Source organism: Canis lupus, chromosome 6 (genome assembly GCF_048164855.1).
Source record: "Canis lupus baileyi chromosome 6, mCanLup2.hap1, whole genome shotgun sequence".
NCBI lineage: Eukaryota > Metazoa > Chordata > Mammalia > Carnivora > Canidae > Canis > Canis lupus.
The window spans coordinates 6,025,843-6,044,039 of NC_132843.1; the positions used below are offsets into that span (position 1 = coordinate 6,025,843).

At 37.6% G+C, this 18,197-nt stretch overlaps 1 protein-coding gene across 2 annotated transcripts in view; it reads right to left on the minus strand.

Moving 5' to 3' along the window:
- TWSG1 (twisted gastrulation BMP signaling modulator 1) overlaps positions 1-18,197 on the minus strand; it is a 63,050-nt gene that overhangs the window by 19,050 nt on the left and 25,803 nt on the right. For both annotated transcript variants that reach the window (XM_072828725.1, XM_072828724.1), the window contains exon 3: positions 8,614-8,713. In XM_072828725.1, the coding sequence (XP_072684826.1) occupies positions 8,614-8,713 (100 nt within the window). The remainder of the gene's footprint in view (positions 1-8,613; positions 8,714-18,197) is intronic.

Below are 18,197 nucleotides of genomic sequence, written 5' to 3' on the forward strand. Positions count from 1 at the left end.
TGGGACTCGATCCTGGATCTCCAGGATCACACCCTGGGCTGAAGGCGTCCCTAAATCGCTGGGTCACCGGGGCTGCCCCTAAGGGACTTTTAGATAATAAGTAGTTTATGTTAGAAGTGTGGGGCCAATTGTCATTTCTAAGAATAATAGTCCCATGGATATCACAAAACAGAATATATTTTTTTAAAGGTTAATTTGAAATAAAGATATAGCTATTCAACTTCTCAAGAAATACCGGAGTTAAGTGATTACTATTCCATTCTGGCAAAAAAAACAACAACAAAAAAACAAAACAAAACAAAACAAAACAAAAAAAAACTCACTCTAATTAAAAAAATAATTGCCTAACATAGCTTATTTTGGGAAAAAATGTAATTGAAGTTGTTCCTATTTATTATGCTGTGACTCATATTTGATATATGTAACAGATTATGGTGGGCTGAAAGTAAAGAAAAGGATATTTAAGGACTATTCTTTTTTTTTTTTAATTTTTATTTATTTATGATAGTCACAGAGAGAGAGAGAGAGAGAGAGAGAGGCAGAGACACAGGCAGAGGGAGAAGCAGGCTCCATGCACCGGGAGCCCGACGTGGGATTCGATCCCGGGTCTCCAGGATCAGCGCCCTGGGCCAAAGGCAGGCGCCAAACCACTGCGCCACCCAGGGATCCCTTAAGGACTATTCTTAAAGAAAATTCACTCTAAAGAAGCGACTCTTATCAATAAAAAACATTTGTGTCCAGAGTCATTTTGGGATTAGTTCCTGGTCTGTTTTTTTACAGCAGATAAATTAAATTCAGTTTTGTTACTTATCACTTTCCAATATCAATAAATCAGCTTTAAAAGTGAACTCTGGGGATCCCTGGGTGGCGCAGCGGTTTGGCGCCTGCCTTTGGCCCAGGGCGCGATCCTGGTAGACCCGGGATCGAATCCCACGTAGGGCTCCCAGTGCATGGAGCCTGCTTCTCCCTCTGCCTGTGTCTCTGCGCCTCTCTCTCTCTCTGTGACTATCATAAATAAATACAAATTTAAAAAAATTTAAAAAATTAAAAAAAAAAAAAGTGAACTCTGAATAGGCATATATGACCCTAGTCTTGGGTGTCCTTAAGTACTTGTTGGGTAACAATTATAAATACCAAATAGCCAATCAAACATCTTTAGCAAAATAAAATCAAGTAAAAAAATCCTATGTTTCTTGATATATCAATTCTGGCATATTTATTAAATCAACACAACATTTACAACAGCTATGGTGGAGACCATAATGTATCTAAATAATATGCATAGCTTTCTTAAATACTATCAGTATTTTAAAAAGAGAAAATAGAAAATCATGTTTGTCAATAAGGATTTAAAAATAAATATTTGCTACAGGATACAAAATAAATATATAGAAATCTGTTGCATTTCTATACACTAAAAATGATGTAGCAGAAAAAGAAACTAAGAAAACAAATCCATTTACAATTGCACCAAAATAAAATACCAAGGAATTAACTTAACCAAGGAGGTTAAAGACTTGTACTCTGAAAACTATAAAATACTGATGAAAGAAATTGAAGATAACAAAAACAAATGAAAAGACAAACTATGGATTGGAAGAATAAATATTGTTAAAATGACCATACTACCCAAAGCGAAAACAGATTCAGTGTAATCTCTAACAAAATATCAATAGTAATTTTCACAAAACTAGAACAAATAAGCTTAAACTTGTATGGAACCACAAAATACCTTAAAAAGCAAAACAATCTTGAGATAAAAAGCAAGTAAATAAGAACAGAAGTCGAAACAAGAAGCTTAATTCAGGTTACATTTTGTTTAGGTAGACCAAATTGCTATTCTGGACAGGGGCTCCTTCATAGCTGTTAGGCTCACTTGTTTTCATTGTACATTATCCTAAAAGTGCAGGCTAATGCCAGACCCAAAATATAAAATAGAGCATTTCATTCACACAAAAACTTAATATTGTCAATGGTCTGTTTTTGTACTTCAGGGCAGAAAATCTCAGGGGAAAAAAGGGGAGCCTAATATATTAATACTTTTTGAGAATCAGTTTTCAGGGGCTAAGCCTGGTTGGAAAGTCTTTTACAAAGAACATATGTAAGCCTAAAGGGAAGAAAAGAATCCTTTTATTAACCCTAGTATGTATGTAGGTATGCTTGAAATTAATATACTGTGAGTAGAAGAGCAATGAATGGATGCCTAGCCTTACTAGATATTAAAACATTTATAAGGCTTCTATAAAGAAAACAGTGTGGTTTTGATGTATGAACAGACACAGAGACCAACAGTATAGCATACAGAAAACTCAGAAATAAAGCAAAGTACATAGATAAAGGTGGCAACTGAAATCACTGGGAGACTTTTAAATAAATAGGCGTATGACTTTATAAGTAATATTTAAATGAACAGTGGCAGTGTGAAAAAGAAAAAATGGGATCCATAGTTCATATATAAATCAGGATGAATTCCAAATGTATTAGAGTTAATTATATGTAGATAAATAAATAAACAAGACCATACAAATACTCTCTGGGATTAGAGGGAAACCTAACTACGACTCAAAATCTATGAACAATGAAAGGAAACACTGATAAAGTTGACTACATAAAATAAAAAAGCTTTTCAGGATAAAAAATAACAAAGAAGGTTAAAATACAAATGAAGAACTGGGAACTTACTATGAAAGGATCAGACTGGAGGATAACCAATTATGGTGTATAATTTACCACTGTACCCCACCTCCCCAAAACTGAATTAGAATCTAATCAGTCTTTAGATCTAATCTCCAATCTATAGGAAATAGGACAAAATAACAAGTTAAATATGGGAAGCAATTAGCCAAATCCAGAATGTGATATATTTTCCATCATTATTCACTAGTTTCTTTAACAAGTCCATAAAATTTTAAAAGGTGGTGAGGGAAGGAAGAATTGTTAAGCATTTTAGGTATGGTGATGACACTGTATTGTGTAAGAAAATTTACTTTTTTTTTTTCTTGAGATGTACAGCAAGGGACTTTGGAGATGTAGTGAAATTATAATACTCCAAAAAAAGAAGGCGGGGGGGGGGGAATGGAGATACACAGTTGAATGAATGGATGAATCAAGTATGGCTGTTGAAGCCAGGGAGTAGGTACGTAGCAGTTCCTTGTACTCTCTCTTTTTGTGTACATTTGGAAAGGTAAAAACAAAACAAACACTAAAACAAATCCAAAAAAGCTGCAGGTAAGGATCTAGCATCCCAAAACTACAGGATTTGAGAAATATGTTCAACAGCAAGGATAAAAATGAGCTACGGTGGCTACTCTTACCTTAAGAGAAAATCAGAAAAGAGAAACAGATTCTCTTAGGAAAGTTGCTGGAAGAGCCTGCTAGACAAGGTTATGTGCTCAAAATCCACAGAATGAGAAGGGAAGGGAAGGGGGAAGGGAAGGGGGAAGGGAAGGGAAGGGAAGGGAAGGGAAGGGAAGGGAAGGGAAGGGAAGGGAAGGGAAGGGAAGGGAAGGGAAGGGAAGGCTGTACTCTAATTTAGGTCCTCCCAGAGGCCTGTGCCCCATCCTTGAAAAGTATGGGGAGTGGTTTTCAACTTAGAAAGGAGGACCAGCCACATATTTGCAGAGGACATCACAAGAGCCTAGTGTGGAAGAAAACTGCTTATAAGAAAAAGAATACTGCTTTACAAAAACAAAACAAAACAAAAAAACAAAAACAAAACCTGGAAGATGGAAATTTTATCCTAGAGAGGAGAAAGATTAACTGAATTTTAAATGAGAGATAAAGTTACAGTATGAACTTACTTGAAGTTTAAAACTAGTGATTAGGGCAGCCTCCGTGGTGCAGCAGTTTAGCGCCGCCTGCAGCCTGGGGTGTGATCCTGGAGACCTGGGATCAAGTCCCACGTCAGGCTCCCTGCATGGAGCCTGCTTCTCCCTCTGCCTGTGTCTCTGCCCCTCTCTCTCTGTCTCTATGAATAAATAAAATCTTTAAAAAAACAAAAAACAAAACTAGTGATTAAATCCTTATAGGTAAATAATATATGTATTTTTATTTATTTATTCATGAGAGAGACAGAGATATAGGTAGAGGGAAAAGCAGTCTCCCTATGGGGAGCCGGATACAGGACTTGATCCCAGGACCCCAGGATCATGACCTGAGCCAAAGGCTGAGACTCAACCACTGAGCCACCCAGGTGCCCTATATTTTTAAATATGAACTAGCCTAGAAGCTCACCAGTTGCTTCTAGAATTGTAGAGGTATGACTGAGTTTAAGTGTTCTTTTTCAGCAGAATTATAGAACTATTTTCCTAGAAGAGGAGGCTGAATGGGGGTACCTGGCTGGCTCAGTCTGTGAAGCATGTGACTTTTGATCTCCAGGTTGTGAATTTGAGCCCCATATTGCATGTGGACATCATTTAAAGAAATAAATCTTTTGAAAAAAATAAGCTGAATGGCACTGTTTCCATTGTGTGATGAGCAAAACATAACACACACACACACACATTATTTTAGGCAATGCTAAAAGTATATTTGTATATTTGGCATCCATGTTGAATTAAATGCTTATTCAGGGGTTAAAGGACTTGTTTTCTCATTTTTACTTTCATTGTACATATTAAATAAACTTATATTTAATGTTCTGAAATAATTAAAACCTTCTTTTCTTTTTTTTTCATTAACAAAACTTAAAAAATGTCCATCAAGAGGGGATCCCTGGGTGGCTGAGCAGTTTAGCTTCTGCCTGTGGCCCAGGGCATGATCCTGGAGACCCAGGATTGAGTCCCGCGTCAGGCTCCCGGCATGGAGCCTGCTTCTCCCTCTGCTTCTCTCTCTCTCTCTCTCTATCATGAATGAATAAATAAAATCTTTTTAAAAATGCCCATCAAGAGCATTAACTATAAACGGTCAATCTTGGAGAATAATGCAGTAAGAACTCATTTATTTGACAGTCATAAAACACTGAAGTACCTTTTATGTGTCAGAAACTATACCAGCTATTAGAGGTACCAGATGAACATAAGATGACAGAGAAAAGACACTCTGTCCCAGTTCTCTCAGAATTCACTACAAAACTATCAGAAAAACAAGAAATGGAAACATTCCACCTTGGAAGAACCTTAGAGCTAAGTGTAGTAGAGTAAGCAGTCAGCCCCACAGGCAAATGTATGTACACCACAGAACTCTAGGAAGACTCAGGAGTTGCAGACAAACAGGTAAGGCGAAGCAAGCTTCTTTTGAGGATAGTTATGCCTCCTGATCGGTCCCTGCCTCTCTCCTCTCACAGTTGTAGAAGATGATAGGTTATTCCCTAGAGAAATTAAACCAAAGAGGGCCTAGACTGGGACTATCAAAAATTGTAAAGGGTGGAGATGAGGATGGGAAGAAATAAGGAAAGTAAATGACAGTATGCTTTCTGAATACCGACAGGACCCCCGAACATTTGCAGCCAGCCATATCACCCACCCTACCCCAGGTAAGACACTCAGATTCTTCCCTGAAAAGCTATATGATCCCAAAGAGAAAAATCTATAGATACTGAGACAGAGAGCTCCTCAGTGAAAAAGTCTGCAATCATCTGACTGGCAAAATAGATTCCATGCCCTGTCTATGTACACAGGGCTCCCAATTAGATCAGAATGCCTAACTTTTATCCATCAATAGATGGCCAAGGATTACCAGTCAATTGAGGAAATGGAAACAGTGCAAAGAACAGAAGGAAAAACTTCAACCACAACTCAACTCCATAATTAACAGTCCTAGGAAGATAAGAAAAATATCTTATCTATAAAAAAGGAAGAGTATGCTCCCCAAAAAGGACAAGCAAAGAAGGGCGCTTGGAAATTAAAAATGAAAGCCAAAATTTTAAACACGAACACAAAGTCTAGAAGATTAAGAAATATTTCAGGAAGTATACTCCAATATAAAAAAGACAAAATAAGGGCAGCCCCAGTGGCCCAGCAGTTTAGAGCCGCCTTCAGCCCAGGGCGTGATCCTGGAGACCCGGGATCGAATCCCACAACGGGCTCCCTGCATGGAGCCTGCTTCTCCCTCTGCCTGTGTCTCTGCCCCTCTTTGTCTCTCTCTCTCTCTGTGTTTCTCATGAATAAATAAAATCTTAAAAAAAAAGACAAAATAATAGTATTCATTTAATAAACTAGTGCTTATACTATCTTACATCAAACTAATATGGAACACTAATTTATTCAATAGATTGCTAAAGTAAGGGCAGCCTGGGTAGCTCAGCAGTTTAGCGCTGCCTTCAGTCCAGGGTGTGATCCTGGAGACCTGGGTTCCACTCCCACGTCGGGCTCCCAGCATGTAGCCTTTAAAGATTTTAAAATCTTAAAAAAAAAAAAAAAAAAAAAAAGTGCAGTATCTTAAAAAAAAAAAAGATTGCTAAAGTAATTACTGATTTAACTAGAAGTAGTGATAACTGTATTGGGAAGATAAAAGAAAAGAGCGAAACTATCATCTACCATAAGAAGTCAATGAATAGTTTCTAAAAATCAAAGAATCAAGACAATGGTATAAGGATATTACTTAAAATTATGGAAGTAAGACAATACCAAAGAGTCAGAAGTTGTCTCCGACACAGGATCAAAGCATTGGGAACAAGCATGCCAGCAGGTTGTTTAGTATGACATGAATGTACTTCAAGTATGTACATATAATCCACTTTTATAAGAATAATGGTTAATTTTAAAAGATCGAAATGACACCATCCTGTTCTTAAGGGGTTTATACTATGTTAGAAGAGACATGCTACACAACAATGATAGTAGTGTGCAGTACATGACCTAACAGAAGCAGACAATCTGAGTAATGCAGAGAGGATCCTATCTCAGTCAAAAGAAATGTTTGTGAGACAAGGGGACACTTGAACTGTGGTTTTAGAGAATGAAAAAGGGTTAACTGGTAGGAGAGAGGATGATGAGTGTTTCTCCCATCAGCAGTCTACACATGTAAATTTTCTTTCAAAAACACGTGATAACATTCCATAAATACACTTTTGCACACTGCATTTTTTTTAAACATTTATTTATTTTAGAGAGACCAAGAGAGAAAGAGCACAAGCAGGGGGGAGAGGAAGAGGGAAAGGCAGATGGAGAGAATCTCAAACAGACTCCCTGCTGAGAGTGGAGCCCAAAGGGGGCCTCAATCCCACAATCTTGAGATCATGATTTGAGTTGAAATCGAGATGGGGGCAGCCCCAGTGGTGCATCGGTTTAGTGCCGCCTGCAGCCCAGGTTGTGATCCTGGAGACCTGGGATCAAGTCCCACGTTGGCTCCCTGCATAGAGCCTGCTTCTCCCTCTGCCTGTGTCTCTGTCTGCCTATCTCTCTCTCTCTGTGTCTCTCATGAATAAATGAATAAAATCTTAAAAAAAAAAAAGAAATCGAGATGGAAGCTCAACCAAATGAGCCACTCTCAGGTGCCCCCCCCTTTTTATTTAATACATCTCGGGCACTATTCCTCAGAAAGCCTTTAAAAATAGCTTTTAGTTTCTCAAAAGAAGAAAGAAAGAAAGAAAGAAAGAAAGAAAGAAAGAAAGAAAGAAAGAAAGAAAGAAAGAAAGAAAGAAAGAAAGAAAGAGAAAGAAAGAAAGAAAGAAAGAAAGAAAAAGAAAGAAAGAAAGAAAGAAAGAAAGAAAGGGAGGGAGGGAGGAAGGAAGGAAGAAAAAGAAGAAAGAAAGAAAAGAAAGAAAGAAAAAGAAAGAAAAAGAAAGAAAGAAAGAAAGAAAGGAAGGAAGGAAGAAAGAAAGAAAAAAAGGCTTTTGGTTTCTCAAGGATCTTTAGTGAAATCTTTTCATTTTTTAATTTATTTTTAGAGGCAGGGAGGGGCAGAGAGGGGGAGAGAAAGAGAGAGAGAATCCGAAGCAGTCCCCATGCCCAGTGCAGAGCCCCACAAGGGCTCAATCTCACCACCCGAAGACCAAGACCTAAGGCAAAATCAAGAATCAGGTGCTGGGATCCCTGGGTGGCGCAGCGGTTTGGCGCCTGCCTTTGGCCCAGGGCGCGATCCTGGAGACCCGGGATCGAATCCCACATCGGGCTCCCGGTGCATGGAGCCTGCTTCTCCCTCTGCCTGTGTCTCTGCCTCTCTCTCTCTCTCTCTCTGACTATCATAAATTAAAAAAAAAAAAAAAAAAAAAAGAATCAGGTGCTTAACTGATTGAGTCACCCAAGCACCCCATAGTGAAGTTTTATATAGAAGAAAGATAACCTATTTTTAATATAATTATAGATTATTTTCATAGTATTTTATAGTATTTATTTTTATTTTATTTAGATTTATTTTATAGTATTTATTCTTATTAAAAATTCAACAGTATGAGATATTAAAAATAAAAGGTAAAAAAATTCCCATTGTTCTTCCATTCCTCCTTCCATGAATAAGTACTTTGAATTTCCTTCCAGACCTTTCTCTATAAAAATAAAAATGTGCATATATATAAATACCATTCAAAACAAGCAAATGCAATCATGTTCTATATACCTACTACATCTTATACCCACACTACTCTATACAAATAAGATACACATATATTCTTTAAAGTCTCTTAAAGACAAAGATTCTGTGATAAATATTAAGCTTTACTGCATGTCAACTTACCAACACAATCACAGCACTCATCCCAAAGGGTCCCAAGACACAACATACATTCCTTGCAGCAGGAACAGTTTCCTTCTCCAGGTCGGCACTGGCAGAGCTCCTAGAAATAAGATAATTAAATTTCAAAATCTGAAACTATATTTAAAATTGTTAGTTTTTTGCAGCAAAACCCCCACATTTGCATTTATAGTAATCTACCCGTCACATAATTTTTTTAAAGATCATTAACTGTTTGTAGGAACATAAATATCTACAACATCAAGTAGTTTTATATTTTCTTTTTAAAAAAATATTTTATTTATTTATTTACTTATTTGAGAGAGAGACAGAGAGAGAGCGCACAAGACAAGCACAAGTAGAGGAGAGGGAGAAGCAGACTCCCCATCATGCAGGGAGCCTGATGAGACTTGATTCCAGTATCACAACCTGAGCTGAGGGCAGATGCTTAACCAATGAATTACCTGGGCACCCCAGATTTTTTTCTTTTGGATGCATTCAGTGATCTATTTGGATGCTCTTATCTTATTTTGAAATAGAGAAAACCTTTTACTTTATAACCCATAACTTTACCCCCTATACTGCCTTGAAAAATCATTCAGTAGGAGTATAAAACATGCTTTTCAGCTATTAGTTATTGTTCAAATTAAATAGTCAGTTTGTAGTGGGAGCTGTGGTTTCTCAATATGTGGAGTATGAATAAAAGCATCTTTCAAAAACTGCTATTTTTATTGGCCTACAACATATTAAAGCAGTGTGTTTAGTGTGGTAGACTATTTAAAAGAAGACAGCAATTATTCTCTCCCTGTGTCCACCCACCCTTTTTGCAACGGAACTTTGCAGCTCTTCTGATCAGGAGGACAGTATTTATTTTCAGATTAGCTTTAATCAGCAGAATTTGGTGAAAGTGACATGTCAGTTCTGAGTCTGGGTCTCCATAGCACTGAGTGCTTTTCCTCTTCCTCTCAGAACCTACCTCTCCTAACATGCTTTGAACCTAAGTATTGGAAATACAAAAGGAAAAAAAACCCAACTCAGTAAGTAACTCTGTGATGGGCAGGTTGGTCCACTTGAAGCACCCTATCTCATCCAGCCTCCAACCAACCAGCAGCTGACAACAGACACAGAATGAGCCCAGAAAAACCATACAGTTGATAAAGGCCCAGACTGCCAACTCACAGAAGAGCTAAATAAAGGGTTATTGTTAAGCCGCTAAATTTTGCTTCCTAAATGAGGCTTTAAGGTAATTCCTTTAGTCCTTGCCACCAGGCAGCCACTCCTAAACAAAGCTAACTTGAAGGGAAATTCTGTAGCCACCATTTCCTACTCAGCTTTCCATTATCCTACTCAGATACCATATACATTTTTTTAAAACAAACATAGCACATAATATTTATACCTATTAAGTTTATCTTATTACATTTCTAGACTACTGAAGTCATTCCATCATTCTAGTATGACATGATTTTTGCAACACTGATATTTAATTCCTTGTTTCTTCTCCACAAGTCCCTTAGCTATTTCATAGCACTTTCAAGAATCAACATTTGCACTATTTTCTAAGTAGTTCATTAGTTTCATGTCAGCGCATACATGTAGCCTGATGATACATGCAAGCAGCAATACTTTATTACTTTATTACTGCCTTATTAAAATAACAAAAAAACAGGCTAAGACTCTTTCTTTCTTTCTTTTCTTTCTTTCTTTTCTTTCTTTCTTTCTTTCTTTTTCTTTCTTTCTCTTTCTCTCTTTCTTTCTTTTTAAAAATTTTTTTAAAATTTTTTTTTAATTTATGATAGGCACACAGTGAGAGAGAGAGAGGCAGAGACACAGGCAGAGGGAGAAGCAGGCTCCATGCACCGGGAGCCCGACGTGGGATTTGATCCCGGGTCTCCAGGATCGCGCCCTGGGCCAAAGGCAGGCGCCAAACCGCTGCGCCACCCAGGGATCCCCTCTTCCTTTTTTAAGTATTAAAACTTCAGAACTGTCCAGTCAGGCTGAATTCATGTACTGCAGACCTTAGGTAACTTTGCTAGGTCTCTTACAGAGAGACTAAAAGGGCAGGAACTTGCTAAGTACAGGTGCTTCATCATAAAACTGGTGATGCTTGATTCAGACAAACTCAAGCTTACTTGGAAACCTAGAAAAATCACAGTTGCCAAAGATATACTTTGTGACTGTTTCTCCATAAAAATCTGTCTATCCTGTCTTTGGAATGAGAGAACGTTTTCTGAGTATACATCTTTTAAAAACACCATCAGAGTTAAGGATATTGATATTTATTGTTTTTTAGTTTTAGATAGGCTACCACTTAGTCACAAGAAATAAAGCTTCTTTTAAATTTTAATTTACATTATACATAGAAAATATCCCTTTACTCTCTTAGTTGCTTGAATTTCATGATCTATTTAGCTCAGAAGAAGCAAATTAGAAAGTAACAAATTTACTCAAAGAATATATTTCTCCTTTTTCTAAACAAATGCTTATTAAATGAATTACTGTATATCATACTAAATAATTTGAAAATGAATGTCAATGTAACAGCTTCCCGTCTGAGTCATTAAACCATTCATTATGTCTTTTTACTGACATGAATCTGTAAGGTGTTTTAAATTGGAATGAAAGGGTGGTGATACCTTAAGATTACTAAGAACTAATGGAAGGTTAAAACTAAGACTATTTAAAGCTGCTTCAACTTGCCTGGATCACGTAGCCCTCAAGATTAAATCTATTTCACACCCTCTTAATAGATGCCTATACTTTTACATGCCAGTATGATGGAATAATATACTCTAGTAATATGCTTAATGATTTATAATATACTGATAGGATATAAAAGGAAAGGCTATAGGAAGCCAAAATATGAGGGAAATAACTTGAAGGTAAGTTTTATTACTGCCTTATTAAAATAACAAAATAAAAAACAAAATAAAAATAAAAAAACAAAAAACCAGGCTAAGACTCTATCTTTTTTTTTTTTTAAGATTTTATTTATTTAGCCATGAGAGACAGAGAGAGAGAGAGAGAGAGGCAGAGACACAGGCAGAGGGAGAAGCAGGCTCTATGCAGGGAGCCTGATATGGACTGGATCCTGCCGCTCCAGGATCAGACCCTGGGCTGAAGGTGGCACTAAACGCTGAGCCACCTGGGCTGCCCCAGACTAAGTCTTTCTTGATAAAAATTACTGTGCTACCTGGTTGAATACTAAGTAACAATAAGCCAACTAGTACTTTTCTTTCTTTCCATCTTACTAAAGAATGCAAAATCTTTGTCTTAATAAAATAATCTCATAAATTAAAACATTTACAGAGTAAATAAGCCTAAAAATATATCAAATAATCTCTATTCTTCATAGCTCATGTCAATATTTTTTTTAAAGATTTTATTTATTTATTCATGAGAGACAGAGAGAGAGAGAAAGAGGCAGAGACACAGGCAGAGGGAAAAGCAGGCCCCATGCAGGGAGCCCGATGTGGGACTCGATCCCAGGACTCCAGGACCATGCCCCAGGCCAAAGGCAGGCGCTAAACCGCTGAGCCACCCAGGGATCCCCATCATGTCAGTATTCTTTTCAGGAGATTCAAAAATAAGAAAATGAGATCCTCAAACCAACCTTTTAGTCAGGATTTATGCCTTTTCAATTTTCAAACCCACATTTAACTTCTTATTTTCTTGAAGAAAATTCCAGCAAATTTAATATATGGTAGTTAGGATCTCAAAAACCTCACTGCAGATCAGGAGAGCAAAAATATATAGAAACTCTTTGCACTATGACTATGGTTAAGTCAAGAAAAAAATTAAAAGCAATGAATTTCCATGTGTAAATAAGATGAATAACAACCATGTGTGGCTCACCAAATTCATTCTTTTCTATTCACTTTACATGTCTTTCAAAATCACATTATTGAATGTTTGGTCATAAAGATCTTTGGAAATGTGCACTATAATTTTCTTGACAGCAAGAGAACTATGGTTATAATGAATGTTTCTAAATATAAAAAACACTTCTAACATGCTTTGAACCTAAGTATTGGAAATACAAAAGGAAAAAACCCCAACTCAGTAAGTAACTCTGTGATTATCAAGGATCACAAAAAAACAGTAATAATTATTCCATTTAAATTAAGCAGAGGAGGGCAGCCCCGGTGGCGCAGCGGTTTAGCGCTGCCTGCAGCCTGGGGTGTGATCCTGGAGACCTAGGATCGAGTCCCATGTCGGGCTCCCTGCATGAAGCCTGCTTCTCCCTCTGCCTGTATCTCTGCCTCTCTCTCTCTCTCTCTGTCTCTGAATAAATAAAAAATAAAAAAAATAAAAAAAAATAAATTAGGACGAGGAGTGCCTGGGTGGCTCAGTTGGTTAAGTCTTCAACTCTTGATTCTGGCTCAGACCATCATCTCAGGGTGGTGAGATGGAGCTCTGCACTGGGCTACTCACTCAGCAGGGGGTCTGCTTCTCCCTCTCTCTCTCTCTCTAGAAAATAAATAAATTTTAAGAAAATAAATAAATTAAGCAGTCTTCTTCACTTAAAAAGAAGTCTTTATCGTTAATGGTTTTAGTTATGAAGACCTAAATGAATCTTCAGTATCCAGAAAGTCTTTCCTAAAGAGGTTATAGTCAAGGGATACTTAAAAAAAAAAAAAGTATTTTTTAATTATGAAAGACTCAAAAATATATACTAGAGTCAAAGGAATAACACCCCAAATTCCACCCACTTTGGTAAGCTTCTACACATTTTTAACAAAATAATGATTGCATACTCTCCCAATGTAAAAAAAAAAAAGCATTTCCCTATTAGTAGAATCTGTCAACATAATTTAATAACTGCATAATAGTATATTCTATTCAAATAGTATATTCAAAATTCAGAAATAGACCTTAAATCCTGATCCCTTCCACATCTTGTTCACCTTTTTTTTTTCTTTTTTTAAATCTTGGGTTTTTTTTTTTAATGGCCACCATCGGGATGCACTGGCACTGCTCTGCCACCTGCAGTGGCTTCAGAAACATGTGGCAGCACAGACGGGTGGCAGAGCGGCATTGGGGCATGCTGCAAGTTGTTGTGGGTCTGGCTTATTAGACCCTGATACCATGGATGTCCCCACGTGGAGGTCGAGGAGGTCAAGCTGTTGCTGTAGAAAATGCTCCCGACACAAGGCAGATACAGACACAGATAAATGTGGTTGGACCCCTTCACTTTCTGGGTTTCCCACTTTCTTATTCTTTATCAAAATTTTTATCATCATTATTCTTCTACTTAGTAGAAAAGATGGCTGACTTGAGATGTGGAATTTTTCTGTTTGGACTGGCTATTTATATATTTTCCTAACCGTACAATGACCAAACTTGAGTACTGCTCAGTTGAATGGAACATGTGATCACAACCTAAGGCAAAGTTCACATAAGTCCAAAATAAAGACTGATTCAATGCTTCCATGATTACAACTACTACCTCCCCTAAAGTTCCTAAGTAAGCGTTATATAATACTAATAGGCACCGTTCTAAGCATTTTATATGCATTATCTCAACTCTCATAAAGGCCCTTTCAAGGCAGTTATTATCCTCATTTTTCAAGTAAGATTATAAAATTTATACAACATTCATTTAGTAAGGGGATGAAATTTGATGCCAGTTTTGGTTAGATATTCTTGTTTTTTAAACACTGGAATGAGAAATATAAAGCTTATTTCTTATTAATTTAGCATTTCAATAATTATAGTTATTACTTTCTTAGAGAGAATGAACCCATAATTAAACTTAGATAATACTCTAGGTTGTTCAATCAAAGGCATTATTATATCTTTCACTCTCTACCTGAATACGATTAAAAGTGCTATTGCCCAAGTTTAATCATTGCCTGTAGAGGTAAATAAGTATCATTGGCTAAGAGTTGCAAAACCAGTGAGTTGGAATTTAATACTTAATTCTTTTTGTTGTTTCAGCTAAAGACTATCTCATCTGCTTTCTTAGTCTGCAACTCTCAGAGAAAGTGTGGATGTTGCTCTTGGGACAGATGAGAAGAAGGCTGAGGAGGTTAGTGATTAATTTGTCTGAGTTCCTGCAACCCGGGCTCTGACATCAGGTTTTCTGACTCAAGGCCGTTCTATCAACACTGCTCTTGCATGCTGGAGTCAGAGGAACACGCAACAAGTACTATGCTAGATGTTTGTGAAGTAATCGCATGGTTCAATAAATTTATGATGGAAAAAAAATCAAAACTTTATACTAAAGAGGAAATAGAAATTTTTACATTTGGGCTACCCTATATGAACCAGAATGAGTATCCAGAAAGAATTTGGCAAGCCGCTTAAAAAGCCAGTATGAGATGAAAATCTGACAGGATGAAAAGTTTTAGGTAGAGTCTAATAATTTAAAATGTATTACATTTTAATGTATTAGAAAAATCTTAAATATCTCAGAAATTTCAAATCTCTGAAGGCCAGAAGACAAGGATTTTACATAATTATTCAATCAAGAGTCCATCAAATCTATTGTCTACTATTGTCTATACTTCCTCTGCAAAATAAATTGGGGGGAAAGGGTGGTATTCATCTAAGACTAGACTTTAAGAGTTAAAATTTATTGGGACACCTGGGTGGCTCAGTTGGTTAAGCATATTACTTTTGATCTTGCTCTCAGATCATCTCAGGGTCGTGAGATGGAGCCCTGCAATGGGCTCTGGGCTGGGCATGGAACCCACTTAAGATTTTCTCTCTCCCTCTCCCCCTGCCCTACCCCCTCCATTCGAACTCTCTTTAAAAAAAAAGAGAGAAAAAAGTTAATTTTGTAAACTTCGAAATCTCCAGGCCAACAATGAAAAACTAATAACTTAAGGAAGAATCTTATTTATATTCCAGTGTTTGGTTACTGATAAATATTTCCATTCTCTAACCATTGCCAAATCTAGAAATTTGTTAATACTGTTGTTAAAACCGGGGAACATCACTGAAAAAAACATGATAGTCTAGAAGATAGGAAATGAGTTGGATTTATAGGATCTAGACTCCTAGCCCATAACTGCTCTGTGTAACAGTAGTTCTCAGTTTTTCAGTCATAAAAAGAGGATAGTACTGCTGGATTTTCCCATATAGGTTTTGACAACGTAGGCAGATAATGGCTATCAAAGGGCTTTGGTGGCCTAGCAGTCCTGCTACTACATATTTACTTAAGAGATATGAAAACATACATCCATACAAAGACCTGTAAGTGAAAGCAAAATCAACTTTATTCATAATCACCAAAAACTGGCAATAATCCAATGTCCATCTGCTTGTAAATGGAAAAATAAATGTGGTATATCCACACAATGAAATATTACTCAGCAGTAACCTAATATGCATAATAGGGATTAATCTCAAAAGCATGAAAGAAGTCAGGCAGACACAAAAGGCTACAAATAGTACGATTCTGTTCATAAGACATTCTGGAAAAGACAAAACCATAAGGAAAAAGATCAAATTAGTGGTTGACAAGTGCTGAGTCTGGGAAGGAGGCTAGTTTCAACCACAAAGAGACCCAAGAGGACTTTTAAGGGAAAATATTCTCTACCTTGACTGTGGTAGTAGTTACACACGAGAGTATGTTTGTCAAAAATCATAGAACTAGGGATCCCTGGGTGGCGCAGCGGTTTGGCGCCTGCCTTTGGCCCAGGGCGCGATCCTGGATACCCAGGATCGAATCCCACATCGGGCTCCCGGTGCATGGAGCCTGCTTCTCCCTCTGCCTGTGTCTCTGCCTCTCTCTCTCTCTGTAACTATCATAAATAAATAAAAATTTAAAAAAAAAATCATAGAACTATAAACCTAAAAAAAGTAAATTATATTGTATGTGAGTTATACCTCAATAAATCTGACTCCAAAAAATGGTTTGAGAGATGAGGGAATACTTTATTTCACCTTTAAAAGACTGGTATGGTACACTGTGGGCTGTAAATTTATTATTTAGATAAACCTGAATTCAAAATACATACAAGCTGGTACTAAAGAAAGCAATGCAGAAGACAATTCTAACTCTGAAAATGTATTTCTCTATTTTACTTTTAAGCTAAAACTAAACTTCTCTGACATACTTTTCTTTTTACAAAGAAATCTAAAACAATGCTAGTGAAAAATGCAGAACACAAAACTTGTATATGTAATTGTTAGAAATCACCTAAACAGAGGCACCTGGTTGGCTCAGTTGGTAGAGCATGTGACTCTTGGTCTTGAGGTTTTAAGCTGGAGCCCCACACTGGGTGTAGAGATTAACTTAAAAATAAAAAATCTTTTAAAAAAATCACCTAAACAGGGGATCCCCCGGTGGCTCAGCGGTTTAGTGCCTGCCTTTAGCCCAGGCCGTGATCCTGGAGTCCTGGGATTGAGTCCCATATCAGGTTCCCTGTATGGAGCCTGCTTCTCCCTCTGCCATGTCTCTGCCTCTCTCTCTCTCTGTGTGTGTCTATCATGAATAAATAAATAAAATCTTTTAAAAAAATCACCTAAACATAGAATAAAAACCTAGAAAGGGCTTATCAAAGTATTAAGAGTAGTCTGTGTTTGGAAAATAGTACTGTGAATGATTGTTTTCCTTTTTTTACTTCAATGTATTTTGTGAATTTCCTTAAAAAAATTTCCTATTTTGTGAGTATAAAATATTTTTATAATGGCAACTAAATATTTATTTGGCTACTGTGACTTCTTAATCCAGTTTAATGTTTGTATGATTTAAAAAAAAGACACTAAAAAACACAAACCAAGGTTCTTAAACATTAAATTAAGCAAACTACAAGTATTTATAGTATCTTGATCTTAACCCCTTCCCCCATAAGGCCCTGCAGGGAAGATGGCAGAGTAGGAGAACCCTAAGTTAACCTCATCCTAAGGCTACAACCAGGTAACACCCACATCAGTGTAAATAACCCAGAAAACGACCCGAAGACCGTCAGAACAGACTCTCCATGGCTAAATATAGAGGAGAGGCCTCACTGAAGAGAACAGGAAAGGTGGAAGATGCAGGGGCACCAAACAGACCTGTGAGACTATCTGCTAGAGGGCAGGATGCCGTGGTGCCGAGAGGGGAGAGAAAAAGACCTTCATGCCAAGCACCCCTGGCACGAGGAACCATCGTGGGGAAGATGAATCCTCCCAACATTTGGCTTTGAAAGTCAGAGGGGCATCATTTTTCAAGTTCTCACAATCAGTGGGGCTTAACACTCGGAACTTTAAAACCAGTGAGCTCAGCTCTGGAAAAGCCAAAGGGCATAGGAAACGGGAGTTCTTGCCCTCAAAGATACAGCACAGAAGCAGCGATGTGAAAAATGCCTGAGTATAGAGAAGGGAAATTGGTTAGGAATCTTAGAGCGTGTGCGAGAGGTGCTGGAATGCTGGGAGGCTTCTGCAAACATAAAAGAGCTGGAGGGTGCCAATGGCCTGCCCAGACTCCCAGCCTAGATACTCAGACACATGAGAGGACACCTGCGGGAACCAGCACACCACAATGCTCTCCACCTAGCTCTCCTCCCAGCTTACGTCTCCTGCAGACCTGCCCCCTCCCATAGGCCCTTGGCTAGAGCCCATCCAAAGCAGTGCCACAAGCCTGGCAGTGTTCAAGG